The 13,661-nt window shown below is 41.1% G+C and overlaps 1 protein-coding gene across 1 annotated transcript in view; it reads right to left on the bottom strand.

Annotated features, from left to right (window-relative positions):
* Window positions 1-8,487, bottom strand: part of LOC135444418 (ethanolaminephosphotransferase 1-like) — a 56,595-nt gene extending 48,108 nt beyond the window's left edge. The window contains exon 1 of the mRNA XM_064706064.1: window positions 8,361-8,487. Coding sequence (XP_064562134.1) covers window positions 8,361-8,417 — 57 coding nt within the window. The 5' untranslated portion in view covers window positions 8,418-8,487. The remainder of the gene's footprint in view (window positions 1-8,360) is intronic.
* Between the last annotated feature and the right edge of the window lie 5,174 nt (window positions 8,488-13,661).

Below are 13,661 nucleotides of genomic sequence, written 5' to 3' on the forward strand. Positions count from 1 at the left end.
GGTTTTGAAAACTGAAGATGACCCTTCCAGTCCAGGGTATGGACCACTCAATATGAAAGAGACCTCAGTGGGAAATCACCTTTCTGGGCAATGTCTTATGCAATATGAACCTGGCTTCTGTGAAATCTTACACTTCAGGAACCACAAAAAAATTAAAGAAAATACTGAAATACTGGCACATCTGTTAACAATTTTCCATCACTCTTTCAGATTCCTAGAATACGTTAAACATGTGGAGTCTAATTCTACTTTATATATGTTTTTACAGGTTTGTAGTTATTATGGGACACAGTCTTGCATCTTAACAAAAGCTTCACAAAGGGAAGAAAGAGCTTTTCTACGCTACAAATAACAGAGCTCCACAACACTGTGGGTGCCAAATATGTTCAGCACTTTAAGTGCTGATGTATTCCAAAACACAGTCCTGTTACTTCTAATAATAGAATTGCTTTACATTATATCATCTGTTCGTTAATTATTCATAAAATAATGGCTTGGGTTTTCTATTTCCTATACAATAATTTGGTGTATTCTGCATTTTCCCCTACCCACATATATATATATGAGGGGGTTTTGTTTTGGTGGTTTTGTTTCGGTTTGGTTTTTGTTGCTGTTTTTTGGTTTTGTTTTGTTTTTTTTATTAGATCACCAATACCTAAGTCCAGGAGTTATAAGCCTGTACTAGGGCTGGATGCAGCTGCACTCTGAAGGAAGGGGCTACCCAAGCTGGGCTCCTGAGCTCCTCTCTCCCCTCTCACTTTGCCCCCTTCAGTTCCATTAGCCTGTGCACACTACAGCTAGGAAATATAGTTAGATTTCCCTTCCACCTGATATTCTTCCTAGTAAATACTAGAATGTCATGGTTTGTGCAATTCAACAATTCTGATTGGTATTACGAAGTCATCAGGAAGTTGTTATTGCTCAAATTGCTGTCCTGAGGATGTTTTGTTGCAAAGGTGTATTTATCATTCACCTCCTCATTTTCAGGAATCCTGGCACACATTGAGACCTGTGCCACATCCTTTCCCTTAATGAAGTATGTATGGACCCATGTCCATGAGGTCCTGGGCACATGGAGCTGTGGCTCAGGACAGGCCACTCTTAGGGACTCGTGCCTGCCAGTGGCACATCCCCTTGCTTGCAGAGCAGTGCCATGGCCTCAAGGTCACAGAACCATGGGTTTGGATCACAGGATCATTCAGGTCAGAAGAGACCTCAGCAGGTTTCCTCCCTCTCAACATAGGCTCAAAACCAAGTGCTTTATCCAGACCATGGAGAGATGGACAGTCAGTGGGACTGGAAGTCAGCAACCAGTTTTCAACTAATAGTAGTTATATTAAGGATGCTGCCTAATTTCTCTTAAGGAGAAGGCTTACATGGGACATGTTCAAGCACTTAACAACAAATCCAAAATAATTAATAAGAACATAGAAACATGATATTGAGCAAGGGGTAATAGAAGACAGCTGCATATGTGCTGCTGTAAAGGGACAAAGGTAGAGGCTGGGCCAGAATGGTGAAAATATAAATCCTGCTAAAACCAAAACCTGCACACTCTCAAGGAACTGCACAACTGATCCTTAACTTGCTATTCAAGGAGGCTCTAACATATCAAGAAAGTTGATTTCTATGGGGGTCTTTTTGTGCAGACTGAACTTTCACAGTCGGTAAAAGGAAACAACAGCAGGATTTGGTGCTACACCTATTTCTGTGCATGTGCAAACGTGTGTGCCAGCAGCCCTTTAAAGATCTAACAGCAGACCAAGTACCCATCCAGCTGGAGCTCTGCCAGAGGGTGTACCTAAAGGGTGTACCTAAATACCTGGGGAACCCAAAGTGGGGAAACCACTCCAAGCCCAAAAGGGAAAACAGATTAAAAACATGTTGTAGTTTCCATAAGGGATGCTGAACAGTGGTTCTGTAGCACATCCACTGAACCCTTGTGTTATCTAACATCCTGATGCACAAGAGAGGGGTTACTTCACAGAAAGATCCCCACCTCTATAAAACAACTCTTAAAATAAGGGTTCCCTTAGATTTATACAAATATTGCACATTCAAATAACAGCTACATCTTTGCAATTAGTCTTCTATTAAAACACAGATGAATAAACAAAAATACATATGTATACATGCATATTTTACACAAAAATCCAAAAAGCACCTCAAAATGCTAACATCTCTTGATAAAGCAATGAAATTAAACTATGCAGTTGGTATTTGCACTTTTATGAGATTCAACAAGGCATACAACTCTTTATACAAAGCATATTTGTCCCAAAAGGGATCTAATGAGCCTTTGTAAATTAATGAAAAAATTATTGCACTCAAACCCATGTACAATTTCCCATCATTGGGAAAAAAGTCCTGCAGCAAGTTATATCAAATGCAGCATCTCTGTGATGTGATTTCAATAAGTTCTTGGTTCATTAGCATGTGTTACGTAGAAGGAAGATAATGATTACATAACTCATTAAATGCTGCATTGTCAGCTAAAATCTCAACAGGATGAGGAAAAAGAGGTAATGCATGCATGAAGATTGTCTTTCAGAATGACATACTCAGTTGGCCCTTTGACACATGAGACACATGAATGCAGTGACAGATAATGTAAGAGTAATGAGTTATTTGGTTTTTTCCACATACTATTCAACAACATTTAATTACTACTCCAGTGTTCCATCAAAGTAACATGAAGAAGGCTGCAAGATTTTATTTGTAGAACAGTGGGCTGTTGACTCATGGTTTTATTGAAGCCAGACAACATTAGTTTTCACTGCCTCAAATATTCAAGGACACAGTTTAATAAACTCTGGTGGTTTGAAAAATCTAATCTAACAGCAGACACAGCTGATAACTGCATTCAGATAATATTTGGAATTAAATATTAGTGAAAAAAACCTAAAAATACTATGTGGAAAAAACCCCACTATATAATAAACATGTCAAGAAAGTACTCAATATACATAAAATTGTCTATGTGCAATGAGAATTATTGCAATGACCATCATTAACTGTCCCTTAAGCAGTTCCAGGTAAGCAAATGAAAGTCTCTTCTCCTAAATTTTCAAAATCATGTGAACTCCTTTTGTTACCAGAGTAGAAAGCAAAACTATTGTTCAATTAAGGTGAACAGAACCCATAATTTTCCTAATCTCATAGTTACACTTGTAGCCTTGGAAAAGCATAGACTTGACAGAAATCCAGTCTTGTATCTGGGTGAATCCTGAACTTCCAGACACTAATTCACTACATTATACTGAGCACACTTTGCTCTTCTGGTATAAGTCAGTGTAAAAGAAAGAGTCAGACCTTGAAACATGATCACCATACATCTGATCTTGTTTCTCTAACTCTCCAAAATGAGGCCTGGGATGTAATTTGAGAGATCTTCTAGTCCAGAGCATTCACCTAAGCAAGATCAGTATACATTAAGGATGCAGATCAAGTTTCCACGAGGTAATGGCCCCATTGCTTGCAGAAAGCAAACATACCAGCACAGAAAAAGAAAATACATTGCTCAAAACTTTCATAAAAAGGTGTCAGCAACTGTTTGTTCATTAATACTCAACACTAGATTGTCAATCTTGCCTCAGAGAAATCAAGCCATTTCTTAAGACTGATAAAATGATTGCCCAATCCCCTTTAGTACTTGTTCCAGCAGGCCTTATTAACACAAGACTGACATAGCAGATGCCTTAAATTTCTCTTTGAGCAGCCAAAACTCACATCTTGTCTTTCTTTAAAAGGGCACTCTTTACTAGGCTCTTACTCCCACTTTACTCAGACTGTCTCACACAGTTCATCTTCTCTAAGCCTCTTGTTATTCATAATGTCATTCTGAGCACTGCAAACTGTGGCCAAAGCAGGCAGGACACATTATTCTACTTGATACCTGATCAGTACATCAGCTACAGGAGTAAATGTAACCCTTTGACATATTTATGACACTTCCAGCTTAAGATCTTTTTTCCCTTTATTATAACAGCCACAATGTTGTCAACACTCTGATCCCCTGGTGTCTTTCCTGCACTCTGTTGTCTCTTATTTTATGTTTTAAATGTTGATTTTCTTTCCCCTAAGCAAAACCTTGTTTACTGAATTTTTTCATATTGATTTCTGGCTATTATACCCCTTTTCCAAGTATATTTTAAATAATAAACCTATTTTTCAAAATTCTTAAGTATAGTGAAAATTTTATATATTCTCCCTTCTGTTACGTAATGAAAGTATTGAACAGCAATGAAGTTCAGACAGAGAGGCAGCAGTGTAGGTTGATAGAACCTCCTACTTTGACAGAAAACTTCAAATGTTTCCATTCTCTTTGAAGAAATATTTTAAACTCTAAAATGCTTCAATTTTACAATTATTTCATCTTAATTACCTCTACCTACTTCACTTGTGAGAACATGGGACAGTAGCAGACCCCTCACTGAAATGATACTTCTTATACCTAATCTACTCTCCCCCTTCTTCACCACATCCCCTTATCCACACAGAGCTACCTGCTAAAAAAATGACTTAGAGGATAGAAACAGTGTGGACAAAACAAGATGAAAATGTGGAACCCCAGATGTCAATTTCTATTGCTGTACTTGATTTTTTTTAATCATCTTTTTCAGGCCTATTATTTGAGTCAAGCCTCTATAGTTTGTTCTTAGATCTCTTTTATTCTCAAACAGGATAAAGCAGCAAAGTTTTCTGGCTTGAAGAACCTCTGTGCCCAGGTACTGTGAAGAAAGGTGACTCAAGGCAAATATGCAAGGGAAATCCTAAGAATGAAGTGATGAGAAGAGACAATGGCAACATGAGCTCACCACTGAGCCTTAAAGCAGAATTTGGTTCTTTATTTACGCATTCTGGTAAGAAGGATAAAAATAAAGAACCAAATTCTGATTTTATCTGTACTCATCACCTGGTTGTTCCAGAACAGCTTGTTTCCAACAGAAACCCAAGCAGGCAGAAAGAAAAGGTAGCTGTGAAATTCCATGGCTGCTCTTCTAGAACTACAAAATGCTGATAAAACATAAAAGTAGGAACAACATGATCCAAACCCTACAATTCAGGTTGGTTGTAGCATTTTGGCTGTGTTGCTCCATGTCCTGGAGAACAGGACACAAACCAAGGATAAGAATCTTCTGTGATACAGTTGCAGCAAATCACCTGAGCATGCAACTGTCCTGAAATCAGCACCTGCCCCAGAGGTAAGAAGGTGGCAGAAATATCACAGCAGTAATACTCAGGGCTGTGTCTGAACTCTCTCATTGTCACATCCCCACCTGTTCTCAGTGTGCTTTTAAGCAGAAAAAGGAAAACTGAATCCCTAAATCCCCATTAACCAGCGGAATGAATGGGAATAGATTAGTAAAGTGAAATAGCTAGTCCTGAGGAGCCAGTGCCTGTGCTATAAGGATTTCAGAAGGTATCACATAAACTTGTTCCATTATAATACTAGGGACTGAATGTACTGGGGGTACTTTTGTCATCTGGTTTGGGTTCATTCTAATGAAATGCATTTTTGTGCTCTGAGGTCACACTATGATGTAAGCCAAAGCTTGGTAATTGGGGAAAACTTGCTTCAAAAGCCTAACATCCATGGACCTAACATGTTAAAGGGTGCTGAAATCTTTGCATTCATTAGAAGTCTGCCATTCCCTTAGCAAAGAACTGTGCTGGTTTTGTTGCCAAGGCCCTCCTCCAACTGCACACAGGAGACAGACAGTGCCTGAAACATACAATTGGAGCATTCATGGCAGAGAAATTAATTCAGCTGTGTGAAAATTTTGAAAATTGAACAGCATTTTTTTCAGGCCATATTTACCTTTACAAAAGCAGTTGATTACACAAATTATTTTTTTAATCTGCATTATGCTCAGCAGATAAATTGTGCAAAGTATGGAGTATGTTAAGCCACTGAGAGTACCGCGAGTACAATGCTGCAGTGTGATGTACAACAGAGAGATGGATGCCACTAAATCTAAAGTTTTTTATGCACACTTCAAATCCAGAAGTGTTTTAGCTCAATATTGAATGTATCCTTTCAGAGATTACCTAGTTCTCCACAGGGCCAATGCTCATATCCCTCCACACTACCCCACACCTGGGTTCACCAGGAAACACAGGGCAGAAACAGCCAGGAGGTTGTAAGAAGAGGTGACCCACGTGGGCTGGGCACAGAGATCAGAGTTTAGCACCTGCTGAACAGGCAGCAAAGGAAGCAGCAATCTCCTCCAAGGGGCTGGGAAGCTGAAGGATGAGGATGCAGTAAGGCCCTAGGCTGAAGGGGAAGAGATGGCAGCCAGAGGCAACAGAAGGTTGAAGAGCATGTGTCAGGCCTAGGAGGTGGTGAGAACAAAGCTGTTGTGGCAGCCCCAGGTACGGGAGAATGAAGGACAAGAGATTGTGGTAATGATTAGTGTCTCCTTACTGCACCACTTTTGTATTTTGGAGTACTTTAAATCACTGTGAGCAGCATTTAGGAATAGGGAGAGCTGTCATCACCTGCCAGGTCCTCCTGCAACCTGGAGCACCAGGAAAATGCTGCAGATACCTGACCAGCTCAGCAGCACTAACCTCATATAGCTGTACTTCTCTGTGTGAAACACATGCCATTTGGATTTATTTATTTCCAAGATATTCCAGTCCCAAGTCACCTCAGGTAAAAGAAAGCCATTTGATTTCATCTTTCTAAAGCCTGCACTTACTAGAGTTTTTTTCAGAACACGGTAGAACAGATACTTCTTAAGTATCTGCGTTGGCTGATTCTTATACTTAATTTTAGGGTAAAATTACCCTACATAGCTTCTTTGCAATGCTCTTGAGAAACCAATATATTCAAATTAAATTATTTGATATGTGATTCTCTCTTTTGGTAATAATTTATATCATAAGTATGGCACAATGATTACAGGTTTTTTTAAAAATGTTGTCTTGATTATTCCTCATCTGCACTTGTTTGAAGCTATTTTCGTTCAAGTAGTAAGAAAGAATGTAATACAAGTAGTCTCATATTTCTACTATGAACTCAAATAATTCAGGGAAGTTACTTAAATAACAACGTCCATTTATCCTAAAAATTGCTTTTTATTTTTCTTCCTCCTGATCTCAGTCAAGACTTCACCATTCAAGCACAGACCTGTGCAACTCATGCCCTCTGGCCAGAGGCAGCTGGCAGAATGTTTTATCCCACTCATATCCGAGACACACAAACAGGTTGGTGCATTTTAATTAGCTTCTGTGCAAAACAGGTTCCTAGGAAGCAACCTGGAGAACACTCTCGAAGCCACATTTCCTCCACCTCCATTCCTGCTGAGGTGAACAGGCAGAGCTGCTGGCCCAGGGAACGGAAGGGTTTGATAGGAACCAGGAAAAGCTGCATGCCCTGGCTGGAGCCCAGCCTGGGAAGGCACACGGTAAGAGCAGGAAGGCAAGAATCTTGGGGAGCATGGTGTAGGGCATTGCTTTGGCCAACTGAACATAAAATAAAAGGCTGAGTGTTGTGCTGGTAGATGCTGGTATGCCCCTCCTGCTTTTCACGAGGAAAGAGGTGAGGGTGTGTGAACAGGGTGGCATGGCCCATTTCAGACACCTGCACCTCAGCTGGCACAAACCTGGATGATCCCTGTACTGCATTCCCTGTAACTCCTAAGTCCATGACATAACACTGGTAAATACAAATATCTAATGATTCACCCCTTTACTGGCATTCTGCTTGCCGCTTACTTGCAAACATGAGGTTTAGATCAAATTATTTAAAGTAACTTTTTCTTTCCCCCTCTGCCGGCTTTCTAATTTATTTCTCAATGCCAGAGCATTCCTGTGTCCGAAGGCTTTGCAGACAGCCAGACAAGCAGCATCACTGCGTGCTTTCTTACAGAAACACCGGATGCCTCCAAAACCACGCTGCTCTGAAACGGGCACAGCTTTTACAGACGTTGATACTTACTCAAAACGCGGTTCACTCTGCCTCCACCGACACCTGCCGCCCCGCGAACCCCCACCTCCTGCCCAGGGCACGCACTCCATCGGAGCCGGGCACAGGTGGGGGTGCGGGACATCACCCTGCGGGCACAAGTGAGGGTGCGGGACATCCCCCTGCGGGCACAGGTTGGGGTGCGGGACATCCCCCTGCGGGCACAGGTGAGGGTGTGGGACATCCCCCTGCGGGCACAGGCGGAGGGAGCCCTGCGGACCCTCCGGCGGCGGAGGGATGGCCCGGCCGGCCGAGGCCGCATTCACAGCGGAGCTGGGACCCGGCCGCCCGAAGCGGAGCGCTCCGGAGCCGCGATGCCACTCGGGGCTGCCCGTCCGCTGCCCGCCCTCCCTCCCGGTCCCGTGGCTGCCTCGGGGCTGCCCCGTACCTTGTAGTGTCGGAAGCCGTGCAGCTGCGGGCCGCTCACATAGCGCCACCGCCACATCGCCGCCCTGCCCTGCGCCGGCACCAAGGCACGGAGGGATGGCAGCGATGGGAGGACGGCGGATGAGGGAGGCGGCGGGGCCGGGGGCGGGCGGAGGGCGGCTCCCCGGCCGCGCCCCGCGGGCTGGACCGGCCCCCGGCTCCGGCATCCGCGCCGGGGCTGCCCGTGGGGCTGGCTCCGGGCTGGCTCCCGTGGGAGCGGGCGGCTCCCCGCGGCCCCAGGACGCTCCGGTGCCCGCCTGCCAACAGGGTGAATCTCACACCCGCAATGACCTCATGGCACCAAGGCACGCCGCGGAATCGCCTCCAAGCTGTTTTTCTCGCTACGAGTCTATTGAAGTTGCTGTATTTACAGAATCACCTCCGAACTGGTTTTCTCGCTACGGGTCTGTTGAAGATGCCGTATTTTTTACAGCGTACGGGAGAGAGGACGCGCCCGTGAAGGCGCTATACAAAACAACGCTGAGTAACAAAAGTAAAACGTGCCAAGTAACACCACACAAACAATGTTAAGTGCTGCCTTTCAAAGACAAGTGACACTGAGGATTAAGGTTTATCTTTGCATTCCAACAATAATCTGAGTCTTGTCTCTTATTATTGCACCTGCACTGGAGCCTGCCACACCACATCAGTCAGCAGCGCACTCTGTGCCTCCTGATTTCCAGGGAAGTGAGGCACTGGGATAGGCAAAAAACAACCAACCAAACAAACAAAAAAGACTGGAAAGCATCAGGAGTAATGTTTCAGCTGCAAACGTATTTCAGCATATGGTGTGACACCTTGTGTTACCTTTGCTGTACGCTACTGGGAGAGAGAGTTGAAATCATACACATCAGGGTCTGAGATTTTATGGACCAAATGGAATCTTTCCAGAAAGCAAATCAATTAAAATCCATTACTTGCACCCCACGAGGCATCTCATCTATTGTGAGAGTCAGTGTTATTTTACAAACTGGGCAGGTTTGATAGGAATTATGCAGAAGTTATGATCGTTAAGTGCAAACTGTATGCAATGGTTTTTGTTCTGTATTCTTAATTACACATTAATCAATTGAGATGTGCTTACACCTGCATTCTGCTTCCAGCAGCAGCAGCGGCTGAACTTCTGCTCTTGAAAACAACCCAGAACTTTAATACTCAGCTTCAGGTTACTGAGTTAAAAGCTTGATACCAGTTAAGAAAGCTAAAGTGTATGAACTTAAGTTCATGAGCCAACTCTAATTTTAATTGGTGTTCACAGCCTGAATTTTGATTTGGGATCCCCTCCATTGTTATTATCACATTTTAAAATTGTGTTATGCTATTGAATTAATTTACAAGGGTACATAAAAAATTCACGATGTGTAATATACTCAGTGCAGTTTTTTAGTGCAAGTTACTAAAACAGGCCAAAGTATTTTAGAATTATCACTTCTTATCTCTAACCTTAGAAGCCGCAAACATGAAAGCAGAAATTTGTCTAAACATATATTAGGAGTATGATGGACAGTAGTAGAAAAGGTGTTTCCTTTTCTGGAAATTAGAAGGTAGGCAAAAAAATATTTTTTTCCCTTTGCAGGCTTCTAGATTTATGTCAAAAATATATAGATACAGAAGATACAGAAGATATAGCAGACAGAGAATACAAGTTTTATTTCCTATTCTCTCAAAACTATTTTGGTGATAAGTGAAACACAGAAAACCCCTCAAACCCTCACAAATACTCCACTAAACAGGGACTGTCAAAGACTGCCTACATGTGAAAATGCAATTGCTCAAACTCGTACTTCAGCATGTTCCGTGCCTGCTAATGAGCACATCAAAGGAGGCAGCTTAAGTTATACTAAAGAGCAGGAAACAGAGGGAAGTATGGAATATCACAGAGCAAGCTGAGACACAAGTAGCATGGGGTTTGAGAATACTGTGGAAATTGTACTGATCTGTGTCACTATAGGACATGAAATAACATGATATGGACATGCAGCTCTCTCAAGGGTAAAAAGAGAATTTTTAATTTCTGACTCCAACATTTATAGATTTCCAAAAGTAAGAGTGGATTGGAGGGTGACAGTGCCACCTCTCCAATGACACTGGACAAACCAACAGTCCATCAAATTTCTCCTCCTCCATAAAAGAATGTAAAACCATGAGTTATTTACATAAAGTGTGTGAGAAAGTTCGTTACAAGAATGTAAACACCAGAAGGCTTAGAAAAACTTTAAAAATCAGAGTGACATATCTGCTAGCTGTTGATTTAAGGAATTTCCTTGATTTAGGCATCATGGTTCCTATGAATAGTTGGCCTTTAAGACCACACAGACAGACCAGCCAAGCCCAGGTGCAATCTAGGCTCAAGCCATGTGCTTTACTGTTACACTATCCTGTCTCCATGCACGCCAGAATGGTAGGCAAATAGATGAGGGCTCAGGATGGCCCAGAATAAATAATAAATACATTATACACACGTGCGCGTGCACACACACACACACACACACACACATATATAAAGTACAAATAACCAAATAAAACCTTGGGTTTCATTATTCTCTCTCTCTAAGTTATAATAATAAATTCATGATGATGGAGCTTCTTGGATAAGGAAGACTGCCTAGTATGGCAACTTTGATTTTTAATAATTTATTGTGTCTTGTTTATTCCCCACCCTAAAGCTGTGTGCTATGCAATAGCCTTTATCTAGAAGGCATCTCATAGCACATTCCTGCCTACTTCAAGAAGTGAAAAAACGCAGAAAGAAATCATGTAGAGACCAAACCCAAAATGACCAGCTGCCAAAGCAGTAGAAGAAGGAACTAATGTATTACCCTACCCACTCTTTAACATACTACTTTCCCTTGGGCAAGGCATTTTTCAGGAATAGTGTTTGTAAAATCTTCAATACAAGGGTACACCACAGTCATGATTAGGCCAAAGTAGTATTAATACTAGACCTAAAAGAGGAAATTCAATATCTGGAGTTACTAAAATTTATAAAGTTCAGTGTTATTGGCCCCTCAGTAATTTTAAAATCTTGTTGAATTAAATTAAGAGGAAAAATTTTCATGGCAGTAAACTGGTTTAATGATTGAAGTTTAAAATATGTCACTTTTCTCCAGCTCTGAATATGGGCCTGCATTTTTTTCTCATGAGCCAGAGCCAAAAGAGAGTACTTTTATGACAGATGTACAGTTTCAGATTGGAAAATATTATTTTATTTGCACTAATCCCATTAAACTACAGAGGCGCCTCGTAAAAAGTAGGCAAATATGTTTCCCAAATGTTACTGTTTGCCAGAAAGTTATGTGCTCATACTCCTTTTATAGCACTGACACAGAGAAATAGCAGGAGATGAGAAAAATGTCAGCCACTGCAAGTTGCCAGGGGAGCACTTGGAGCTGGGATGAGCTGGCTTAGGCTCAGGGAGCAGCCAGGACACTCCAGGGGCTGGAGCCCCTCCTGTCTTTCAGACCCAGGGGCAAGGGCTGCCAAAGAGATGCTTCCTGGGTGTGCTGATTCATTTAAAACATTTTTTTTTGCTTTTGATTCTTAAATGATCAGCTATTAATTTTTAATTTGTGCGAATGTTAGAAACTGACTCTTTGATCCACTGCAATCTGGCATCCCCTGAGGGGTTTTGTGGGGTTTTTTTTTTCCCCATTTCTTCCACAGTTCACAGCTCGCCTCAGCATAGTGATGCACTGTACTGTGAAACAGTACAATTCAATTTAAAGTGGAACTGACATTGTAGCTTGAGGATTAAGAAGATTTAAGCGTTTCATGTTACTTCCTGAAAAAAAAAAAAAACCTTAGAAGGCCTGGAATGATCAAACTGCCACACAGTCTGCAGAAGAAAATGTTATTTTGGATCTAGACTGTGATCTGTCTAGCCTAGGCCTTTGGATGACCTCTTGCCTGACAAACTCATAAAACCTATCTGACCCCGAAAGACAGACTCTAAAATATTTGATGAGTTTTTCCTCACCTACTTCATCTCAGTTCGGTGTCTGGGATACTTGTGACTTTTAAAACTTTCCTGAAGGAATGACTCAAACCAAAAACCTTTTTCTATGTTTGAATTTGACATTGTCTATACCAGACTTTGTACACTGAAAAGCTTTTAAAGCTCTAACTTAATGCTCTGTAAGAGGAAATGAATCCATAAACCCATATTAGAATGAAGGACGGGCATATTCAATCAATATAAACAAGTGTTCCAAACTTCAGTAATTTAAGCTTCCTTACCTTTAACTCATCTGTGTAAAATACTTTCTGTTTCTTTGAAAGAGTTCTTTCTACATGTGGATTAAGTAACATTGGTGCAATCAACAGCACCACCAGCAAATAAATTTCCTTTTTTTCTGGATTTCACTACAGAAATAAATTTTTATTGCTAACAGAAATTGTACTGTTTTCATAGAATTTTCATGCAACAAAAATACAAAAAGTTCACAATTTCTTAATGTTCCCTGAGCAGCAGTAGATTTGATCTCAAGTGCAAATACAGTCAATCAGTATATCAGATAAAACAATGGACTCAAAACATTATTTAAGCCTGTGGAAACACAGATATGCTTGTAGATGTAGTTGAAAAACCAGTTCTTCAAAAAATAACCAATTATGTTAATTGTTACTTCCAAAATATGATGCACAGAAATTTTTAACAGACCTGAAGTATAGCGTATGGTATTATGAAATTTCAGCTTTTGTCAAGAAGCTTGGCTTTTATTATTCTTTCTTCACATTATTTCTAATAATGAAATGGAGACATTATTTTTTTAAAAGCTGCAGCTCTGTTTTAGTTCATATGGTTTTCTCACACACTTCCTCTACTTCCATGTCATTTCAGGACTTGTTTGTGAAGAACGTGAAAACAAACAAAAGGAATCTATAGATTGGGGGAATTGGAATTCTTGGAAGGAGTTTATGTACAGAGAAAACACACTCACTAAAGTAGGCCAGACTTCTGTGGTCCATTTTCTGTGGTTCAGCTCTAACATAAGATTATTTAGCTAAGCAATGCAATAACATACTTTTTAAAAAAAACCTACCTTGAGGATATATAATAGGATTAATTTGTCAGTCAGGTAATTTCAGAAGAAATACTGCAAGTTTTTGGAAGGATGAGAACCCGGTGCTTTTAATTCTGTTTTGAATATAAAAATCAAAGGCAGTATGGGTTTTGGATGATGATGTTTCTGGCTCTTCTGTTTGCAAAATCCACTTTAATTAGTGGCAGTTTTATAAAGGGAATGCCAGACAGGTATTTGCC

This window comes from Zonotrichia leucophrys, chromosome 2, assembly GCF_028769735.1.
Source record: "Zonotrichia leucophrys gambelii isolate GWCS_2022_RI chromosome 2, RI_Zleu_2.0, whole genome shotgun sequence".
Classification (NCBI taxonomy): Eukaryota; Metazoa; Chordata; class Aves; order Passeriformes; family Passerellidae; genus Zonotrichia; species Zonotrichia leucophrys.